Source organism: Photinus pyralis, unplaced genomic scaffold (assembly GCF_008802855.1).
Source record: "Photinus pyralis isolate 1611_PpyrPB1 unplaced genomic scaffold, Ppyr1.3 Ppyr1.4_LG2, whole genome shotgun sequence".
Taxonomy (NCBI): Eukaryota; Metazoa; Arthropoda; class Insecta; order Coleoptera; family Lampyridae; genus Photinus; species Photinus pyralis.
The window spans coordinates 42,173,527-42,197,423 of NW_022170403.1; the positions used below are offsets into that span (position 1 = coordinate 42,173,527).

Here is a 23,897-nt window from a genome sequence, read left to right on the forward strand (position 1 = left end):
ATCCAGGAATAGATCTGCAAATAGTAAAAATAAGAAAACATGATAAATCTGTGATTAAATGTACCTTTGTCGGGTTCTTCCCCTACTTCATCACGATAATACTGAACATCATCGTCATTTTCTTCCAAGGAATTCTTTTCTGTAGTTTTAGGCACGTTCGCGTGCATTCCTTTCAGAGATTTTTGTTTTAATTCCTCCTTTTCGATTTCCTTGCGTTTCTTATTCGCCTCCTGTATTTTCTTTCTCTTCTCCTTCAACTTGCTAAAAGTACGCTTTAGCACAAATTCAAATGGGAGATCTCACTTACCGTTTACTGTCACGCTTTCTTTGAATTTCCAATTTCTCTTCTTCCGTCTTATGTATAAGATGATGGTACAGAACAATACCATCCAAGAGACCGTCCTCCACCTTCATAAGTTGCAGAGTCATTCGAGGCCCGAGCTCAGTCAACTTAATTGCAGATTGACCTTGTTCCACGTTTCCTCTGGAGACCAACTTCTGATTAACTGTAATGTGACTATTGGGATCATCTTCCATTTCACTTTCCGAAAGAGTTCCCGCACTACAATTAAAATTTAAAAAAATTGTTAATTTAGTCTTTAACCTACCGTGTGAAGAACTCTGAAATATCGTCACATTTGGAAAGATCTGGAATTTTACCTTGAATAACCTTTTTGACACCTTTCGAAACTCCCACAGGCACAATTTTTATAATATAATGTCTGAAATCGATTAAATCAGTCGATGGGTCATAATTTAATAAGACGCAACGCCTTATCTTGTTCAAATCTACCTACAAATAACTAATATAAATCAAATCAAATGTCAACTAACGCTTACATTGGTTAAATTAATCTTTGGAAACATATTCTGAAACATCGACGCCATAAGCTTCATGTGAGCCTTCTCACTACTAAAACTATTTAAAATAATAAGCGGAGAGTGTTTAAAAGCTTTTTCCACAACTAGTTGTTTTTTTAAGGACGAAACGACATCTTTCGCCAACGAAAAGTTCTGCACCTTAAAGGTAAGTGTCGGTCCTCTGGGCAGGCGGCCCACTTTAAAGTACATGCCCACTTCCGTTTGTGAAAAAATGCAAAGGTGAGTAACATGAAGTAGTCCAGCTACGGACACGAAATCCTTAATGGTATTCTTCTTGTGCTCCTAAATGGACAATTTTAAATGTGCTCGTAATCTTCCCTTATACTTACTTGTAAAGATTTTGCCGTAAAAGGTTCCATTAATTTCCGAAAGTCTCGTGTCAGTTCTATGATATGTCCCTGAGTTAAACCTCTTTGAATAATAAAAGAATGTGGTGCTTGTGTTAATTCTTCGGGTTCAGAATTCACATTTGGATTGCGCTTTACGGAACGACCCTTTTTCTTTTTAACCATTTTGGATGTCTTCAAATGTACCCACACAGTAATTCAAGTAATAAATAACAACACGTGCCCAAATTTTTGATACTTTTTTAAGGTTATGAATTGAACTGTCAACCACAGAGTTGTATATAAGTGCTGTCAACACAAGTGCGTTTCAGTAGCCACATCCATTCTTATATGTCTATGGTCACGCCACTGTAATATGTATAGGGCATTGTGTACAAAATGGGACCACGGTAGACGAACTCTTACACAAATTCATGTTCCTGTGATAGATGGAAAAAACAATATTGAGTAGATTCTTCTAGGCTCAAATTCTATTAGAAAACCATTTTAGATGACCTACAACTTTGTTGTCGTTAAAGATTAAAGACGGTTAAAAATTTAATGACTGTGGTTCCTGCACAAAACCAAATTTGGAAAATGGCGCTACATTTGCTTTTATTCAAAGTGCGTATGTATCACATTTCATTAAAATACTTTCATAAATAAGACAGTTTGTAATCCGGTTTGTAAATGGTCGAGATGCGAAAAGGGCACTGTGAATGTTGATGGATTAGGCTCAACTTTTAGAATTGTGTTTTATATGGCTAAAGCTATACGCATATTGAATTTCAGACAATTCGGTTCATAACTTACGGAGATGTCAAAAAGGCCTTCCTTATTTTTTGGGTTACATTACCAATTCACGAACTCCGATCTACAAATTTGATAAAGCAAATTTCATCGTAATCGGTCCATTCGTTTATGAGTTATCGTGCTAACGGACGGACAGACGGACAGACACCGCAAAATTATAAACTCGCTAGGAGCTCGTTAATAAATGCTTTATTACTAATACTACACCTACATCCGTCTTATCTAACTATCTGCCTACTATATTAAAGCTTTTCACTCAAAAAATCAAAACTGAAATTTAAATTTAAGTACGAGATTACAATAGAAATATACCACCTAGTAAATTTACCTAGGTATAGTTTAATTTCTATTGTGATGGTCTGGTGAACAACATAATAACTACTTGATTGACTAGTGATAATGTCCGTTCCTAAAAAGATAAATGAGACATTATTACATAAGTTAGAAATTGTACATACGTTCGTTTCGGTTTAGGGTAATGCATCATTACCATTGATGGTCCATGTTTACCATACTCCAATCCCATTTCTCCTTTTAAATTATCTGACTGATTTGGAGGGAAATTTGGATTTGAAGGATATTGATTGTTCCTCAATTCTGAATGTTGCGCTCGAGGTAGTTGGATCGGCAATGCATATCTCTTAGCTAACTCGTCTTCGTGATGCTGTGTTCCCTCATGTGGTCTAAAACTAAGTTAAGATTTGATTTATTGTACCTACGTTCAAAAATTGGCTCTTGACGAAAAGGTAGTACGATATTTACTTACTGTAACAAAGAAGCGTGCGAATCAACAACCTTACGCAAATTTCTCACTTTTACGCATAGTACTATTATAGATATCAAAAAGAATATAAGTAGTCCAACAAGAACAGCTAGTCCAATGAAAAAGCCTACCATAAAATTTGAGGCTATTTCAGTTACCTCTTCTTCGGTAGTCTGAAATGTACAACATATATTAAAATGATTTTTCATTATTTTTTACCATTTTTTGTTGCAACAAATACCACTTTACGACGTTCTGGATGATACTGATAATACCTTGATGAATACCGATGTTTTATCTAATCTCCAAAATATTTAAATGTCTCCGAAGAGTGTAGGAACATACTTAATCTTTCCAGTTCTGTCGCTATCCGTAGTGTAATTCGTAATCTGGCATTATCTATAGATTATAATAAGTAATTAATTGGAACGGTCCGAGTGAAAAAATCATTCTTATCGTTTACAATTAAAGATACTATGTTAAAAGTTATCTTCTAAATACCATAGTTTTTGAATAACAGTGCCGATTTTTTCATCAAACGCTAGCATCGCGACAAACAAACTCTCCCGCCGCACATTTCGCCCATTCCTTCAGAGCGGCGATTGAGGGATTCGACCGGATACTAATCGGTTTTCGGCAGAAGATAAACGATCGATAAACAATGAAATTAGTTCAACCTCACCAAACGTAAAACCCGGACCATAGTATTTAAACAATGCCCGGACCGGAATTTTGTTTCAATCGGCTCTGCCGTTTATCCGGAAATGGGAGTACAGACGGACCGATAGACCGACAGACAGATCGACATCATCGAGAATTTGTTGTTTTCTTTATCGCCGGTGACTAATCTTTTCCGGCGTCTCGATGGCGGCTGCTGGCGCCCCGACGTCTGAGACACTCGCTACATTATCGGTTAGGTATAACCATACTACTGGAAATAATAAATGAATAACTATTTATTAGTACCGAGTGAAAATGATCATAAATTGACTCTCCTGTCGAATGCCAAACTAATTTAGCAAACAAAAACGTCAGAATTGAAAAGTAAGATTTTATTGTCTTGTGTTCTAACTCAAATTGATTTTTAAATAGACCAAGGGAGTCGCTTGAACGGTAGCCATTTGAGACCAAGACGGCGCGATAAAACCGCAAAAAAATCCAGGAGCTTTCCAATGATGTACCTATCACAGGCCATATGATCATTTAATCGAAACGGCGTTTACGTCAATTTTTAACAAATGACAATAAAAAACCAAATAAATTCTATGAGAATGTTATAGTATATTATATACTATACAGGGTGTCAATTTTAAAACTTGCAGTCCGTCATATTTTCCAAACTAAAGAAAAAATTGAAAATCGCGCAAAACCGTTTCGGGAGTATCGAGGGGAACCAGAATGACGTTATGAGTGAGTTTTAAAATTGACACCCCGTATATAAGAAGGAACTAAAGTGTGCTTTTTAATCCCGAGGGTGCAAATTGTTGCCCGAAACGTAGTTTATCAAAAAGATATATGGAAAACGGTAGGTATAATAAATATAAAATATGTGCAAGAACCAAAATGTACATAGGTATAGGTTTGATATTTTAGTGTGTACTGTCCCTTTTGTCCCTCGTTGCGGGCACTTTAGTCCCTTAAATGAATGATAAAACACGTGACATAGTACACAGAGAATACAAAAGAAAACTAAATTAACGTGTTCTTATAAAACCTGAAGAAGACCAAATTATTTGGGTAGTCCATACTTTTTCCGCACTTTTGGTTGAAAAGTGATACAATAAATAATAACATTGAAGTAACTTATTCAATAATAACAATTTGAAAAATTGAAATATCAAACCCATAGACAACATACACCTAAGTAATAAGGTGAAGAAATAAAGAGTTATAAACAGTCGTTAAAGCATACAAGACGAGGCAGGCGTAACCTGCGGAGTTGCGCTAGTAATAATAAAATAAATGATTTATTATTAATACTACACCTACACACGTACCTTACCTAGCTATCTAATTGAAAGTTGTAGGACAAATGTCATTTGAACTCAGGCCTAGCTGAAATGGCCATACCATATCTAACTAAAATTTAAGAAATTAAGAGTAGATTACAATAGTACAATTTATCAAATTTATGGATAGTTTATAATTTTTATTATAGTAGTGATATACTAGTGATAATGTCCGTTCCTAAAAAGACAAATGACACATTATTACATAAGCCAGAAATTGTACATACGTTCGTTTAGGTTTAGGGTAATGCATCATTACCATTGACGGTCCATGTTTACCATACTCCGTATCCGTTTCCCCTTTTAAATTATGTGCCTGCTTTGGAGGGAAATTTGAATTGGAAGGATATTGACTGTTCTTTAATTCTGGATGTTGTGCTCGAGGTAATTGGAGCGGTTTACCATATTCCGTTTCCGTTTCTCGTCTTAAATTATGTGACTGATTTGAAGGGAAATTTGGATTATAACGATATTGATTGTTGCTCAATTCTGAATGTTGTGTTCGAGGTGGCATTGCATATCTCTTTGCTAACTCGTCTTCGGGATGCTGTGTTCCCTCATGTAGTCTAAATCTAATTTAAAATTTGATTTATTGTACGTTCAAAAATTAGGCGAAAAGGTAGTACGATATTTACTTACTGTAACAAAGAAGTATGCGAATCAAGAATTTTACGCATTTTTTTCACTTTTACGCATAATACTATTATAGATACGAAAAAGAACACAAGTAGTCCAAAATGAACAATTCCTACAATGATAATCCCTATCGCAGCAGTTGTGGTTATTTCCCTCACGCCTTCATATTCCTGAAATTTACACCATAGGTAAATCGATTTTTTATTATTCATTACCTACCATTTTTGTTTGGTGTGGTAAATAACGTTTTGGAATAAAATTTTAAAAAACTACTTTACGAAGTGTAGGTATTGTACTGATAATACCTGGATGAATACTGATGTTTTATCTAATTTCCAAAATAGCATTGTGGGAAAGTACTTTAATCTTTCCTGCTTGGTCGCTATCCGCAGTGCAATTCGTATAATCTACCATTATCTCTAGATTATAAGTAATTATTTGGAACTCCCCGGCTTGCACCTTGTAGTATCCGCCATGGAATACGGAAGGAAGAAATAGAGGAGCACATGAAAATTATTTTTTTCATAGACGAAATGAACCTTTGGTGGAAGTTTAAAATCTCGAAAACATTGGCAAAAACTTGCGCAGCCGTCTCCCTATTCGGAAGTGTAACGAACGGTTACAAATTATCGATGATTCATCGTGTATATTCTTCTTATCCTTCGTTTCTCGGTGTGAAGTATTTCGGAACTTACCTTAATTATACTTCCAGCTAGCTCAGGTAAATAAATAAATAAAATCGGACTGATAAGAATTACCGTCTTTCTTCGGCCAAAGTACATTCTCTCTACTCTAAATTTAAACTTACAACAAATGATACGTTTACAAAACCCAATATACATTATATACAGTTAATTACAAAATTTTATTCCTTCACGCCCAGTCCAAAAAGCATTTTGTGTAATTGAAAATATTCACACCCATTACAATACCCCCCATTGTTTTTGAGGCCACTCCCAGTGCCCACCGACAAGGCTACCTATGACCAACGCCAACATTCTTGCATTATAACGGTTTTGCAAGACACATAAGCATATTCCATACCCACAAAACACACCATCCAGCCCCACGCATCCCCAACCTCAGAAAAATAAAACTTTTTCTTTTTTTACACATTCCATTCCGGCTGAAGAGAAAATGACACAACTACCACTATTCACTTAAATTGTGAACTACCTACATCCAGAAAACGTTTTTTGATTTGCTTTAAATTGTAATAAACCCAATTTGAAATGTATGCTTATATTAAATCGATGACAGAACAGGTGGAAGAGAGTAGAATTAATAAGCAAAGTAAATAATTCAAGCAATTAACGGACGAACCACTGGTCAACGATACGCAGACGGCAATTAAATAAGGTAGGTAGTCGATATAACAATGGAGAACAAAACCTTTATGATTTTATAAGCACATCGGGGATAAATGATGTTCACGTGCCACTTGACGTGGTAATTGTACGTTCGTTTGTTTTCCAACCCCATGAATCTCTGCAGGGGTTTGCGGTAATGGGATCAGAACGTACGCTCTATTAACTTTACACTATTTGCTAATTGTTTGACTTTGCGGGGCGAGCGGGCGAAAAATGAACGCACGAGACTTTAAAAAAATGAGATTTTTAACTTTTTTTTATAACAAAAGCTTTCAAGACTGTATAGAAAAACGCTTTCCGTTAAGCCTAAGTATAATTGATATCAAATCTTTGTACAAACATATCAGATTGAGCATGTAAAACTAAAGAGAGAGTGTGCCGTCACCTTGGTTACGAAATATGGGGGCTGTGCTTCCCTTTAGTTAAAGCAATGGGAACAATTGCACCCGTTTAACAAAACGATCAACTGTTTTATGAAACTAATATCGTATGTTTGCTAATTGTTTATTGACCCATTATGTTTCCGTGAAATATTTATCTAAAGCTTTGTTTCCGAATTTTAAATAAATCTATCCAAATTTAAGAGAATATGTTACTTGTCCTTTTCGTTTTGATATTTTTAGTAGACATATACATACATATACACCTATTACCCAAAGTGTATTTGTATTTGCAGACGTATAAAAATTTAACTTGAATTTGAAATGAATGAATAATTAGAATTATACCTATATAAAAATGATGAGGCACAAGTAATTATAATAGTTTAAATATAAATTAACAGAAAATACATAAGAAATAAAAATGTCGTAATGGATCTGCATTGTTTTATACAGGGTGTTCCTATATAGGTAGAGTTGAGTCAAGTATTTTTTGCAAACTTAATGCGTCGATTTTCAATATTTGCATGTGTTTTAACGTTATATACAACAACTGTCAATTACATATTTAGGTATATATAGAGTGAATCATGATTGCGCGGAGTGCTATTACAGCCATAAGGAACCACTTCTGTGTCCGTGTATGATAGTATATGCTAGAATATTCCGCATATTTTAAAAATATGTTGTACTATACATAGGGGACCAAAAGTTATATTTTTTAAATAGAGTATACATGATAGCGGCAAAGCAAACGCTAGTGGTGGTTTCTTTATACATTTAGCTTAATTTCAAGTATACAATACACTTTTCCAATTTAAAAATAAATACTTTGTCGCGTAGACATTTTTGGTCCTTCGACCCGGATTTCAAAATGTTGTCAAATTCAAATTATTTACACTTTCCATTCTAATTTATCATCCATTTTGCCTCAATGTGATGTCTCCAGCGCTGTCTATATATTGTTTCCAAAAGTTGCTTCTCTTACTTTTCTGTTCCGAATCAAATTTTTCGTCGCAGAACAAACAAAATCACGTGAAAGTTGCTCTGACGTAGTTGCATGGGGTTCTTAATCGCAATCTTTTGTTTAAAATTTTGATACGTTTAAATTCAAATAAAATCCACTTGAAGGTATCAAATCTAAGACACACTTCAAAGCTATCATTACAAGGGATTCATCCGAGCGATTTATTCTACGTTATCTTTCAAAAACACCTGATCTGGAGGATTTTCCTTACTATAATCAAATCATTGAATAAACTTAATTTTTTATTCAAAGCTATAATAGAGAATTGACTTCTAAAAAATCAATCAATCAAATTGAATATATAAATAAATGGGATATTTTCATTGGCGGCATCTTCATCTAGGCATTTATACCTATTATTAGGTTCTGTAAGCTAATCTAAAATCACAATATTTTACATTATTTAGGTACGTAGGTATATAGAAAGATTGGGGGACACCTCTGTATCGGTTTAGGGATGTGGTGATATTACTTAGGGTGGATATTGACCTCTACATATCTGTTCACCTGTCATGTTTGACCAATCAGATGGTACTCGCCGCCATTTAGATTTCAGTCTCGATCTCGACGTAAGGGTATAAGCAATTGTTTTTGGAGATATAAGATATTCCTTGCAATTATTACGTACTGAAAATCGTGGTAACAATAATTATTCTAACAACTCTCGTTTAGGCATTCATCTCAAGGAATTTCTTTTTTGCTAGCGCATAACTATGTTTGCTTACGAGGCGTCTTCGATATTCAAACTACAATTTTCCAAATATATGATGCATAATACTTATGCAGTTTTCTATACAGGGAAGGGGAAGTAAAACAAGGAGAATCATTGCGAACCCTTTGCTTTTGAACTTACGACATACTTTTCTATGAAGGCGTAGAAGGGCCATAGCCCATAAGTATTAAGTCCCAGTATTTTCAGTGCAGTGACGGGCTAATGAAAAAAGGTCCTCGTGTAAACAGTTCCAATGAACCAATAGCCCATCAGTTCCCCAAAATCGCAAAATCGCCGATACTGTATGGGAGAACTATGCGTGTGTGAATGGCTCCATAAGACGCAATGTTACAGGTGTATCCGAGATGCCAGTCTACGGGGCGACTGTATCGCCGTGTAAAAGCGGCCTAAGTCAATATCATATCAAATTCTCACAACTTTGACGATTAAGTTGCGACTTACGCTTTTTTGTCGTTATGGCGTACTTATGACCTCATAGCAAAAAGCGATTAAATTAATTGTGTAGAGTGCCTTCAATAAACGTTAAAATTATAGTTATTTATTATACAAGACATACATATAAATCATTATAAAATGTTTGAAAATTTAATTTCAACGTCAAAAATAGCAAGCTTATATTTTCCCGTCGTTTCCATCGAAAATCTATTCTGAATTTCATTTTATATCGTGCTTCGAGTCCCATTTTTAAAAAGAATTACACATGTCATTAGAATGCACAAACATTCGTTTCACTTTATCTACCCCTACGGATAAAGTGATCTACTCTTACTGCTAAAGAAAGGCTTAGGGTACTCATTCAAACCTCTTAAAATGTCTGCTATAAAATAAATTAATTTATATTATTTGCTTTTGTTGACCATACATATTTAATTATTAGCATGCTTGTACTTTTCGAGAGTGAGCATTTTAGTTATTTACCTCTGTCGAGCGCAGTCTATGGATTGGCTTCGGACGGGGCCCAAAAGCGAAGTTTAATTGAGGCGCAGAGGTTAATTTCTTATTGCAGGACCGATCTTACCGAAATTTTCACAGAAACGCCTGTTAATAAAAGCAAATCGTGATTGATTAAACATGGCAAAAGCAGCTTTCCATCATCCATACATCGATAAAAGGTCAAGCGCTACATGAGAAGTAAATACAATAAAAGGAAAGTGCTGGGTCTCAACAGATGTTAACGTGCGGAAAAGTTAAGTTTTGAAGAAACTAATTTTTATATACACGGTGTCCATTTTTCGAGTGTCACTATGGGGATCTCGCTTACCTCAAGAGACAGAAAGTTGCGAATTTCCGTGCTAAATAACAATCTGACAAAAAATTTAAAATATCATCAATAATTTTGAAAATAGCGCAAAAAAACGAAACTGATTTTCGTTTTTAATTTTCTCATGACAAACTAATGGTACTAGACATTTCTAATTAACACATTATATATAGACACTTTTAATGGAGATTTCAAATATGGCAACCCGTTTTTAATACCTAACTTTTAAGATGGCGGAGAAAGACTTTAGTTTTTCTTATGGGGCTCATTTTGAATTTTGACATTTTGAGATTACGTCTTTTTTTCTCTTTACAGGTTCAGTATCACATTTTTCCTAAAAATACAATTTTTCATTGTTTGGAAAGAGTGCTTTGGAAAAAAAAAGATCTTTTATTGTGACACTCAAAAATGGACATGGTATATTTGTTATCAGAAAATACAGGACTATTCAGAACTATAAAAATATACAGGGTCTCACATTAAAGATATTGAAAACGTATTTTATTGAACACTACCTGTATATTGAATTCATTCAGTTACATTTTTAGTCGGTACAGATACTTTTATTTACATATAGTACAAGCACCATAGTAGATTTTTGCAGAATGAGGACAAAAACAAAAAAACAATGGTGTGTCACTATATTCCTTTAGGTAAATAACTCTTCACGAAAAATTTCAAAATAAAAGGTTTTACATTCATTTCCCCACAAAACATCCACGGGTAGTTGATCAGCGTGGCTACGATGGCGATGCATTCAAATGAATTTCTTTTTTGTCCTCTTTCTCATTCCGTAAAAATTCAATATGGCGTCTATAGGAAACAAGTAAGTAGTAGCCAGAGCTGGGCAGAATACTTTCAAAAAGTATCTGAATACTAAATAGTAAATACTTTAGACAAATCAAAGGTATTTGAATACTAAATACTTTTACGTCCAGCACAAACGAATACTAGATACAGATATATTGAAAAGTATTCAAATACTTAAAAAAATAAGTATTCAAATACTTTAGAAAGTATACGAATACTTTCAAAAATATTCTGATACTATCAAAGGTATTCGAATACTATAAAAAGTATTCGAATACTTTGAAAAGTATTCGAATACTTGTCACTCAAATACATTAAAAATTTAAAATAGTATACTAGATAAAAGTCTTAATACTACTTAAAAAATCAAGTTATACTTTGTATGGGGTTAGCTTTTTTTTATATTTCTATTGTTATATACAAATTTAAGGGGAGTAAAAGCGTAATATTATTATTATATTATTATATAGGAGGTACCTACCAGGACCTTTCTTATACCAGTTATATCCTTAAGAATACGTGTACCAGTTTTCAAAGCGATCGTAAGTCGTGCACATGATACGTACGCCTTTCTGAAATTAATCCTAGCGATTTTGGAACAGATCCATTTTTGACCATCCGTTTGTCCGTGTGCATAATAACTTGTTTAGAAACGTGCGATCGCTTTGAAAATTGGTACATATGGTCTTAAGGATATAAGAAAGGTCCCTATTGTTTTAAGTTACGTAGACTATCGAGTTCGGTATTCAGATGGATCGGATTTTTATATTTGATTTTGTGACAATGGAAACTTTCCCTAAACATTTCTAAATTGTTCTCAAATATTTGAATAACTTAAAAGTACTGCCTTTTTTTGAGGCCGGAAAAAAATTGTCTGAGATCGACCGGGAAAAAAACATTTTCTTATAGAATTTGGCCCGTAGAATCCATAATTTCAAACAGTTTGAAGATTGGGCTACTAGATCAAAAGTTACAGCCCTTTGAATTTTTTTCGAAATTTGTTTTTTGTCCATAACTTTTTATTGAGAGGTCTAATCGAAAACGTACGAATTGTTTTGGATTCTACGCACCAAAATTAATAAGAAAAAGTGTTTTCCCGAGAAATGTTGGTGCAGTCGATTTTTGGTAAAAAAGGAAGGTTGTACACTGCCTTTTTTTGAGGCCCTCAAAAAAAATTGTCTCAGATCGACCCCGAAAAAAATTTTTCTTATAGAATGTGGCCTGTAGAATCCATAATTTCAAACAGTTCCAAGATTGGGGTACTAGTTCAAAAGTTACAGCACTTTGAATTTTTTTTCAAAATTGGTTTCTAGTCTATAACTTTTGATTGAGAAGTCTAATCGAAAAAGTACGAATTGTTTTGGATTCTACGCACCAAAATTAATAAGAAAAATTGTTTTCCCGAGAAATTTTGGTGCAGTCGATTTTTGGTAAAAAAGGAAGGTTATACACTGCCTTTTTTTGAGGCCCGAAAAAAAATTGTCTCAGATTGACCCGGAAAAAAAATTTTCTTATAGAATGTGGCCTGTAGAATCCATAATTTCAAACAGTTCCAAGATTGGGCTACTAGTTCAAAAGTTACAGCCATTTGAATTTTCTTTTGAAATTGGTTTCTAGTGTATAACTTTTGATTGAGAAGTCTGATCGAAAAAGTACGAATTGGTTTGGATTCTACGCACCAAAATTAATAAGAAAAAGTGTTTTCCCGAGAAATTTTGGTGCAGTCGATTTTTGGTAAAAAAAAGGAAGGTTAAGTATTCAAATACTATGCGAAGTATACGAATACTTCTCAAAGTATTCAAATACCTTGCGAAGTATTCGAATACTTCTCAAAGTATTCAAATACCTTGCGAAGTATTCGAATACTAAATATTTGTGAAAGTATTTGAGTTACAAAAACAAATACTGCTTCCATAAAAGTATTTAATTACAAAGTATTTGAATACTTTAAAGGATTTGAATACTAAAAAGTATTTACAAAACGAATACTGCGCAGCTCTGCCTGTAGCCTCTAGATCTAGCGCGTTATGGAAATGTTGATAACTGATTTTCCGAAAAAAACATAGGAGGTGTTCAAGCTAGGGAAAATGAAAACGAAATTTGACATTTTCAGTTTTTCTGGGATATCTCAGTTATTTTCAAAAATTTCAAATGCGTTTTTTAGACACAAAAAGGGGCAACTTTTCCCCCATTTAAACAACACTATATCTCACCGTTACTGAGATCTTATTGGTGCGCCACGAATTTGAACCACCCTGTAGAAATACGATATCTTAAAAACGAGCGCGATGAAAATTAGAAATGTTGGTACGTACATTTGCAACCCCATGTTAAAAATTTCGTATCTCCGTGAGTATTGTCGCACAAAACAAAATTTTAGATTTGAAATATTCAATAGTACCATTGAATAAAAATCACATTTATTCAATGATACTACCGACTATTTAGCTTTTTGTGAAGAAAAAAATTACGAAACTATACAAATAATTACCTTTAAATTCTCTTCGCTTAGGAGCTCGAAACAAGACGGAGTCGTGTAGAAAAATCATGGGTGCCATGGATTTGTAAAGAAACAACTGCAGCAAAACATTATTATTGGTTAATTAATACTACGAAAACTCTCTTCCAACGTTGATTTCGTCTTAAAATAACGTAAGAAGAATAAATATTTATAGTAGTATATAGTTTACTTACCTACCTTACCTAAATGTCAGGAACTAAAATTATACAGTAGGTACCTAAATGTTTTCATACTACAATATGACATGTTTGGCCATTGATGAAGAAAACGCAGTTGTAAAAATAACAATAACTTCAGTTTTATATTTGGTCAGACATAAGTATTTAAATATGGTAATATACAATATTTTACGTTATATTTACAAATACAAGTTTCACAGTCTCAAAATTATTGTCACAAACAACTACATTCTGTATAATATACTTTTATAAAATAAAATGAATCCAAGCTAAGTATAAATAAATAGGTACAAGTAATTTGTTTTTGATACAGGGAAACGTTCAAAACAAATGTTATATAATATATGGCACGCTATTCGGGATAATAATGATAGTAAAAGGAGTAACACAAAATAATTCTTTAAAAATATAGGTAATATTATTTCAACATAAAATTGGCAACACGGCCGAGTGAATTATTACAGTGTTGCCGCACTATCCGAAGGTCAGTGCACGTATTCGTGTGTCGCATGGTATTGTTGGGCATCAACTATAACACTGGTGTAGCCAGTCGGCCCTTGCGAATGGGCGAGGTGTTTAAACTCGTGCGAATAGGAGTTTCCGTGCTGAGTGTGAGCCGGATTATTGTTGAAACAGTTCATAAAGTGTTGTCCCGGTAATGAATCACCACAGTACGGATTACCTATCGATTGTAAATGTACACTTTGATTATGTGGTTGATCACTTTCGGCACTACTGCTACAACTACTGGACGACGCACTGAATGGCCTCGGCTGACTTTGGTGTAACGCGTGATGGGCGAGTTCCGACTCGGCATATTGATATATAAATTCCGAGTGCTGATGTTGGTAGTAACTTTCTTCACTAAAATTGGGCAGGAACACACTGGGATAGTCGGCGGGGTAGCCGATGACGCCATTGGAATCGAAATCGTCTTCTGGTACTGACGATCCCGGTGTGGATACAATGGACGATTGTACGGATCTGGCGAGTTGGTATTTGGATTGGCCACCCAAGGTGCGCGTTGGAGTATGGAGAGGAGAGTGTTTATTTGGCGAAGACTCTTCTCTGGGCGAACCTTGGGCGGCATTTAGAATGAGATCTTTCGCTTCAAGGTCACTGCGGATGATGGTCGATATTAGGATTTATTGGAAATAGTCCCTACAGTTTACCTTAAAACGTAATTGACCGATACAATGCAGTGCGGTCTTGATGAACGCGAATTGTGCACAATCGTCGCGTAACTCTGCATCCATACCCATCCTCCGCCTTTACTTAAAAATCGGTAATATTTGGTTGTAACTTGCCCCTTACAAAGCACTGAAATTCAATAAAAAAAGAAACGTAATTTCTCACACTACCTACGTTATGAGGGATTTGTGTGGTGTGCAGTTAATTTGGTGGAGTGAGAGCAAACAAGGCTGTGCAAACACGGATAACAGACAAAGTACGTATATATAGCAAGCCAGCAGTTACATTATCATTTAAATATAGCCACCACGCAATTAAAATCAATATGTATTGTTTCTTATACAATCACTTACGCTGGTGATGAGAAAACTTCATCGGAATTATGTCGCCTCCGTGTATATAATGATATAGAGTTTTTTCGATGAGGTCTTGAGGTTCGTATCCCGTAAGTTGAGCTACCCTGTTAAATTCAATATAATATTTAGTGCTTTCATTCAACCCCTCGCTTTCATTGTTTGTTTGGTGCAATTTACCATAATACTTCAAAGTGGCGGAAGGAATAAATGCCAAGTATTATATTACGTAAAAAAGCTGTGGGAAACAATGCACTTACTGCATGTATTGAATTGCGCTCATCATGAGCACCAAAACTTAACACTAACGCCGCATTTCTATACGTACCTGGCATCTAAAAAAATAAGCTTCAAATCGAGACTAGCCCTAAACATGAACATGTTCATGTGTAATTTAATTTCCGTAATTGCACTAGGTGGTAATGAATGTCCAACGGCAACCAATCCCATATTTTGATAACAGCCCTCGTACGGCGAAGATGAAGCGGAGAACTGTTTAATTTTCAAATATCCAGAACAGTGGATTACCTGAAACAATATTTTATAATATGCAAAAGGGGGTTGCAACGATCACACATGTAGACACACTTGTAAAAGCCAATATACATCATCGTTACGAAGTTTAAGTGAATAATTAACTTGACAACTAACAAACTTAATGAATAAATGAATGAATGCAATATGCATTTTTTATACGTATAAGAAAACAAGTCGAGTTTACATACACATGCATGCATATGCAATGCTGATTAGTTTTCCTTTGAGGTGTACTACACAATATATGCTTTACAGCAGACCTATACTTGAAATTTTCCAACAAAGGTTTTCGTAATGAGTTACTTTAACTATTATTTTTAAAAATTGTTACACCAACACCCTTCTAGGGAGGTCATTAGGTACGCAATTACATATTTTGAACATTTCGCAATATATAAGTAGGTATACTAATGTTGATAAGAGGAATACATCTAAAATATTGGTGGCACGGTAGCTGCAGTAACCCCTTTCCTTGTTATAAACGAAACACCCTGTATATTATTTCATTTTTAGATTCTAAATGAAATTCTATACAGGGTAGTGACTTGCATAACGCATCATAAGGATTTCAATGTAAAATTCATAACATGCGATTATTGTCTCCCCAAATTATTTTAGAGCAAAAATGTATTAAGGTTTTTTGTAAAAAAAATTTTTTACGCCAATCAACCGTATTAGGTTTAAATTTTAGCATAAAAAAGACGGAAAATTGGAAAAATAAAACCCGCATCTTTTTCAATAATCTGCGATGCCATGGAATTTTCTAAAACAAAAAGATATCCAGTTGTCAATTAGTAACAGTTCGAAATGGCTTTTATGATCGCCTTGGTTACTGTCTTGCAGTTAATGGTGACTTATTCGAACGTTTATTGTAAATTGTTATATTAGGAAACCATTTTTAGTAATTTGGTCTTTCTTTATGTTGAATTCGCTGTTCTAAATATAATACTTTTTGATAGAATTTCATTTGTTTTATAGCAGACATTTCATGGCATCACAGATTATTGAAAAAGATGCGGGTTTTATTTTTCCAATTTTCCGTCTTTTTTATGCTAAAATTTAAACCTAATACGATTGATTGACGTAAAAATTTTTTTTCTACAAAAAACCTTAATACATTTTTGCTCTAAAATAATTTGGGGAGCCAATAATCGCATATTATGAATTTTACATTGAAATCCCTATGATGCGTTACGCAAGTCATCGCCCTGTATACATTTGATGTGTACCGTCCGATATCTAGATTTAGCCGTTTCTTATATATTTTAATTTTTATGTAAAAAATAACGTTCACAGCACAAAGCATAAATACCTAATTGCCAATTTGTGCTACATGAGAGTTGTTATTAGTTAATTGATTCCTTTTAGAAGAGGATGAGCTTTAATGGAATCGACTAACAAGACTTTTCTTTAAAGGTTTGGCATTATTATACATGATGCCCATTATGTAGCATACATAATCTCAGTAAATATCGACTTTATAAAAAAAATTGTATGTAAAAGTTGTTTAACATCCTATTTTCCATAACAAGACAACATTCAATTTTTTTTTATTTCAGTAAACAAATGAGTAACCAATAACACTTTTTTTTAAATAGCAACGTACCCTTTCATTAGGCTTATTTGATTGAGATTTTTTTTCTCTTTTTGATCTTAGTACCCTTGTACTAGAAAATTCTTGCAAAAAATGTAAAAAACTGTCAATTTCACCATTAACATCAATCTAGTTATCCGAGATTTCTTTTATTTGCCTTAACAATTGAATGTAGGTCATTAATGTGTAAAGATGTCAAATTTAATGTGATTAATTCGTAATTTGACTCCTGTAGGAATCTGGAATTAATCTAAATTTCTATCAGGAGAAGGCGGTATATAGTTTCGGAGACGTCATGTTTGTTGATATTCCCACCAGTAAAATTACCATCACCATTACATTCCCACTTCCTTCCAAACACTATGTAAGCAGAAACCGAACCAGAAAGGAGGTCTTAGAATCGTTACCCTGAACCTAAGTACCTACTACGTTTCTGTTCCCTGGTTAGAGTAGGGATAGATCACGCTCTAACAATAAGTTACCTGTCCCTCTATTGAAGCCCGAGTGGCGGTTGTAACACCGCTCTTCCTTAAACCAGTTACCTTCCATGAATTAAGGGTGTCCTGTTGTATAGCCGTTATTTTATAGCATATGTTAAAATGGCATTTTAATAGGTTTGATTGAGTAGTTCTTTAACCATAAGGATAGATAAAGTGATCACTTTAACCGCAAGGGTAGATAAAGTGAAACAGATGAGTGTGCATTCTAGTGACATCTGTCATTCTTATTTCAAATGCAAGTTATAAAATGACGTCCAGAACATATGACAATTCTGTTTCTATTGAAACGATAGCGACGGAAGAACTTAGCTTACTATTTTTGACGTCTCTAAATTAAATTTAGAATTGTCAGAAGTTTGACAATGATTTATATGGCTTCTGCTATAAAATAAAGATTTTCATTATACACGACGATAAAGAGAAACTAACTTTCACTCAATGGTTAAAATATCGTGTATCGTGTAAAATATAGTGTCTTCAGGGTGTTTGCTAACTTCACAGAGAAGTTGTAAAAGTCGTCATATTCTTCACCCGCTGGGTGTTGCTACCAAAATAATTGAAGCACCAGGAAGCACTACCGAAGCACTAAACAATGAGACATATCACAAGTATAGTGCTTTCAGTGTGTTGCTGCAAAATTAATTGGAGCATTTAGAAGAACTAACGAAGCACTAACGAATGAACCATATATCGACGATAGTGTTTCGAAAGTGCTTACTAGTGTGAAGTAGGCAAACAATTCGGTTAAGTCAATGCTGCTAAGTGTTGACTAGAAAATTAATAAGACAGTAGAAAGCACTAACGAATGGGCCATATCCGAGGTCTAGTGCTTCAAGTGTGCTTGCCTACTTCATATGAGCCGCACCAACTTATTTAAATAAGCAAGATTCTGTCACATTAATGACCTACATTCAATTGTTAAGACAAATAAAAGAAATCTCGGATAACTAGATTGATGTTAATGGACAAATTAACTTATAACAGTTTTTTGCACTTTTCTCACAAATTTTCTAGCATAAGGGTACTAAGATTTTCCGTCATCGAAAAGAGAAAAAAAATCTCTATAAGAGACTTATTAGATTTAGAGTAAACTAGTAAGATCAATAATTTGGCACTTGTAATGAGCAGTAAAATTTCTAATTTAAAATGTGTCATCGAGGCTAGAAAGAACAGAAAACATTTCACATTTTTTGATTTTATTTCTTGGGCATCAAGCTATAGAGTTTCCACCTTTTTTTAATGAAATCAGTGGGTAAATAATGATTTTGACACCTCTTGGTCAAAATAGACGTGGCCATCAAAAATACGTCAAATTCATTTCTTAGACATCGACCCAGCCATCGACCTAATGCGTTTGGTCATTTTTTGTTTTATTGAAATCGGTGATTCTTGACACCTCTTGGTCATGTATACGAGCGAGCAATTGTTGAGAGATAGGTACACTTTTAAATAAAACCTAAGTCAATCTGCGAACTTGCCGTTTTTTTCTTTACCCGATTCCTCTCGTGACAGACAGACGGACAAAGGGCGGACAATAGCGCCCTGTTTGCAAATTTTGTTTGTTTGTTGAATAGTTATGAGTACTTAGGAGATGTTCTATACCACTAAAAACTGGCAAGTTGTGGGATTCGCACTCACCACCTGTGACGTTGTCTGAGTCTTAAACCGTTACGCCAAATTGACTACAATAGAGGTTTCTTTAATTTTTGAGGCCTCCAGGTAAATTTTCATCCAGAATATTTCCTTCTGAGAAAACTGCGTCGGAGTACTCGGTTACTTGCATTTTAATTTTCCGAACAAAATTCAAGTTTAAAACAACTCCAACCAGAAGACTACTACTCGCCCCCTGTGTGCTTGATTCCAGAAACTTGTTCCATTTGTGGCCCTCAGGGAAGTTTTTTTTTTACCAAAATTTTGACCGCCATGGACAATTCACCCCTGTCGTAATACGCGCGTACAAGGATTTAAACGTCTCAAAGAAAAATTCAGCCCTAAAAAAGTCAAAAGTTCCTTCGATATCTGCGGCCCATAGATCAAATTAGTATGCTCCAGAATTTTCGCCTCCGGAAAAAATTCTCCTCCCACCGGAACAATATAGCTTACCAGAATGTTGTATATGTATTAGTCCAGGTTAAATAGCTTTAAATATAATTTATTTAAAAAAATACTACTTCCCGATCTAAACCGGGGTTTTGTGCAGATGAATAATGAAATTGTGGAAAAATAATTAAAACAGCTAAATTAACTATTAATTTTAGGCGAAAATGTTCGAAGTAAAAGTTGTAGGGAATAAAAAATCTTTTGTATCTACTCTTTTTTTATATACTCTCAAATTTTCCGAGAAAAACCAGAAAAACTGTTATTTCTATTTCTGCTAATGCCTCTTTTGCCTTTTCTTATGACGAAAAAGCAGACCATTTTTTGGGCCCGTAAAGTTGAGCCGTTTCCGAGATACTTACGATTTTCGAAAAAAAATACCTCTTTTTCAGGGGGATGAAACATCCATTGTTTTTCATCGTACAGACTGCGCGGGGTAGCAACATTTTCATTTTCTGCCATATCGCACAGAAAAGACTTACATCAACTTGATCCATGTTGCGTTTTGAAGATTTACTTTTGCGCGATACGATCTCCCCGTGTAACACAACAGACACCGCACATCCTAACAGCACACGGCATGCTCGATTTCAAGTTTTCTAAATATTGACTCATGAGTTTCTCTATTTTTTTTATACATCAGCCGCAATGTCGTATATAAAATTATATTTGACAAATTTTTCGTAACTCGTCAAATAACAGAGATATTAAGATGACCCTCTTATCTCGAACGCACTGTATAGTTCAAAAAATATCTTGAGAAATCATTAATACAGTGTGATTGATTTTGCGTGTCCAAGCGTATGTTTCTTTTATTATTGGAGATAAAGGGTAAGAAGCAAAAATACTCTACTTTCATTTTCTGTTAAAGTTACATATTAAAAAAATCTAAACAACAAAAGAACATCAGAAAACAAAATAATTTTTTAAATGATATCAAATATGTAGTAGTTACCTTAGAAATTAAAGCCAAAGTAAAGTGTTTAGAACCAATCGCGGTAGCTGTGGAAATTTAAACAAAAACATAAAATTTACAACAGGAAGCCAAGAAATCAAATAAAAAGCAGTTACAGAAATAACTACAACACATTGCACTTGCTTCCTATGTATTATCATTACATCGAATTAAAACATCTTTTCATCATTTGTGTAATTATTATTTTGTTGCATTGCGGATCTTATAAGTTACACGTGTATTATTCACTAAACTAGTTTTGTGACAGACAGGACAAGAGACAGGAAAAACTCTTTTGTTTTTGTTTAAATTTCCATAGTTACTGCGAATGGTTTTAAAAACATTACTGTAGCTTTAATTTCTAAGGTAATTATAACCTATTTGGTATCATTGTAAAAAGAATTTGAAGCTTTTGAGGCATAGTTCAGAAAAAAGCTCTTTTGCTTTTGTCGCTCGTCTTTTTTGAATATGTAGTTTTATTAAAATTGGAAAGTAGAGTATTTTAGTTTTTTACACTTTTTTCCTACCTCCAATAATAAAAGCAATATCCGCTCGGACACGCAAAATCAATCAGAGTGTATAGTGCCTTTCAAGAGCTCTCTATGCGTTTTTCTCGCTCTTTCCAAAAAGAAATCTAGAAAATTTAGAGATACTTTAGGATCGACAACAATCTCCAAAAATCTTCCAGAGATCCTTCAGATTCCCTTCTCTATTTAAGAATAGAGCTTTTAAGTCCTTAGAGATATTGATTATATCTTTTTAATCCCTCACAAGTTAAGCCGTCATAATTCAAGCTCCATAGATCCAGACATGGTAGGGCTATATGCACTAAAACAGGAAAAATTAGATCCCTGGGGAAGGCCTTTAGAATCTGGTAGAAAATGTGAACAAATCTATCGCTGCGGTTGATAATTACCAAGCACTTAATTATTAACATAGTGCAGGTATCTAACTAGCGATAACAATTAAATACCTAATGAGAAGTCGTCCTATTTTCATAAACATTTTGTGACAAAAAGAAAACGAGCCCCGTTTGTTTATGAAGGGCACGGTATAAGCAAACCTACGCACGACCATAAATTATACTCCATCAATAAAGTAAGACAACATTTTTCAAGGTGTAATTTCGGTTATTCCATAAAGACCGAAGAAAGGTAGTTTTATTACAATAACGATAATAGACGTAAAGGCCCAAAACGTGACAAAACTCAACATTTTTCGTGGCTATAAACGCAAAATCGTTCAGGTGCGAATAGAACGGATGGGGTAATTTGTGTGTATATCTGTATAATGTATGCGAGGGCGAGTACGCGTGACTCTAACAATACGGTAACGTTATATGCGAGAATCGAGTGTCAAACTTTTGTTATTTATTGAAATTCTTTCTCTATTTGTTTTGTTTCTATTTTGGGGTTGTTGTAGACTCCTTCAGGTTTATACCATTTGTATATCTTTCCTCCAGAGAGATGCTTATCTATCGTTCAAGTTTGGACATTATTATACCTACGGTATAGAGTTATTTTCTTTTAAACTTCTATAGGGTGGCTGTTAACCGTTTGTTATGACAAACTAATGAAATTTTAGACATAACAGTAGTAAAACTATAAGCACTACTTATAATATTTATTATTCTTATAACACGACTTCATACAAGATTATAAATTTTACTTAGGTACACGATTGAAACTTCAAGTTTTATAGTTACCGTTCAGCAGTTTATTTGTAAAATTATGAAAGAAATAGCCATTACCCCTCCTGATGAGTGCTGTTTGGTACGAAACATGTTTTATTTGCAAAACCTCGTTAATCAGATGAAGTTTATTTTGGATGGTAAGTGAAATTATTTACAGAAAAAAACAGAATGCATACCATTGGCTAATGACTTTGATAAAAAATCCAAAAAATGTAATTCGCATCAGACATTCACACGAATCAGGTAACGAAAATTCAAGCACGTAAGGGATTCCCAAATTAAACTTGTTGCTTGTTTTGTAAAATTGCATTGCGACAAATTTTGAGCTACTAAGTAAACGTCAAATCCCATATCCAAGACAGGATTTTTCAACAATAACGATTTATGATGCTTGCTAGGTATTTGCGGACCGACCTATATTTATGCAAATTCATTTATGCACCCAGATTAACAGAATCTCTATACCTAGATAAATGTTCTTGAAATTTCTGAATCCGTGTATTTTATGGCAGGTAGGTACCAACTAAGGTAAAGGATTATTAGAAGAAAGAAAGGATGACACGCTGTTTTAATCTCAAAGCACCGAAACCGAAGTGCAATATAATTTACAACTGTTGTTTATTCCTAAAAGAATTTAGCCGGTTATTATCATTTTCAGGGAAGGACTTTTTCACAAATGTTTTGCGAATTTTGCATTTTTATTTCAGGAAACAAATGAATAACGAAAAACAATTGAATTTTTTTAAATAGCAATGCACACCTTCATTAGGCTCATTTGATAGGGACTTTGTTTCTCTTTTCAATGACGAAAGCAACACGTTAGCACCCGTGTATAGACATTAATTTTTATTTTAAGTTTTTGTGATAGGTTATGCCACTGTCTTGAAGTTAATGGTGAACATTTTGCAATGAAAACTAATTTACTGCTAATTTCGTGTTGTTTTCAAGGTTTAATAAGAAACGTTCATTTGTTTTATTTGATGTATGATTTCTGGATTAATGTTATTGATTTAAGTGTAATAAATTTTTTTGAAAAATTTTCTTGAATAAGGGTATACTAATATGTTATATCATCGAAATGAGAAAAAAAATCTCTATCAAATTAGCCTAATGAAAAGGTGCACTGCCAATCAATTGTTTTTCGTCATTCATTTGTTTTCTGAAATAAAAACAACTGAATGCTGCCTCATTATGGGAAATAAAATGTCAAACAACGTTCATAATATAGAAAATTTTTTATACATTCGATATTTACAGAGATACATAC

General features: G+C 34.0%; 3 protein-coding genes and 1 long non-coding RNA gene across 5 annotated transcripts in view; all 4 read right to left on the bottom strand.

The window, feature by feature from the left end:
* Positions 1–1,499, bottom strand: LOC116164025 (protein Peter pan-like; the record flags this gene model as incomplete). Its single annotated transcript, XM_031478152.1, has 6 exons — positions 1,212–1,499; positions 841–1,164; positions 609–793; positions 308–562; positions 65–261; positions 1–14 (listed from the first exon to the last, which is right to left on the bottom strand). Coding segments are annotated over exons 1-6 (1,158 nt in total), but the record flags the coding sequence as incomplete, so codon positions are not given.
* A 734-nt stretch (positions 1,500–2,233) lies between these two features.
* On the bottom strand, positions 2,234–3,145 carry LOC116162787. Its single transcript, XM_031476494.1, has 4 exons — positions 3,004–3,145; positions 2,788–2,957; positions 2,480–2,710; positions 2,234–2,430 (listed from the first exon to the last, which is right to left on the bottom strand). The coding sequence occupies exons 1-4, from the start codon at positions 3,004–3,006 to the stop codon at positions 2,412–2,414; spliced, it is 423 nt and encodes a 140-aa protein (XP_031332354.1). The 5' UTR covers positions 3,007–3,145; the 3' UTR covers positions 2,234–2,411.
* Positions 3,146–5,353: 2,208 nt separating this feature from the next.
* On the bottom strand, positions 5,354–5,762 carry LOC116163141. Its single transcript, XR_004143682.1, has 3 exons — positions 5,649–5,762; positions 5,433–5,599; positions 5,354–5,365 (listed from the first exon to the last, which is right to left on the bottom strand). It is a non-coding gene; the product is annotated as an uncharacterized LOC116163141 (long non-coding RNA).
* An 8,069-nt stretch (positions 5,763–13,831) lies between these two features.
* Positions 13,832–23,897, bottom strand: part of LOC116165072 (single-minded homolog 1-like) — a 42,141-nt gene continuing 32,075 nt past the window's right edge. The window contains exons 5-8 of one of the 2 annotated variants that reach the window (XM_031479351.1): positions 15,583–15,782; positions 15,255–15,361; positions 14,883–15,030; positions 13,832–14,829 (exon numbers count right to left, since the gene is read on the bottom strand). In XM_031479351.1, coding sequence (XP_031335211.1) covers positions 14,196–14,829; positions 14,883–15,030; positions 15,255–15,361; positions 15,583–15,782 — 1,089 coding nt within the window. In that variant the 3' untranslated portion in view covers positions 13,832–14,195. The remainder of the gene's footprint in view (positions 14,830–14,882; positions 15,031–15,254; positions 15,362–15,582; positions 15,783–23,897) is intronic. The other variant, XM_031479352.1, reaches the window with a different exon arrangement.

Coding starts and splice junctions, on each gene's coding strand:
- LOC116162787 (XM_031476494.1), bottom strand. Junction 2,711..2,787: donor TCGCACGCTTCTTTGTTACA/GTAAGTAAATAT, acceptor ATCTTAACTTAG/TTTTAGACCACATGAGGGAA.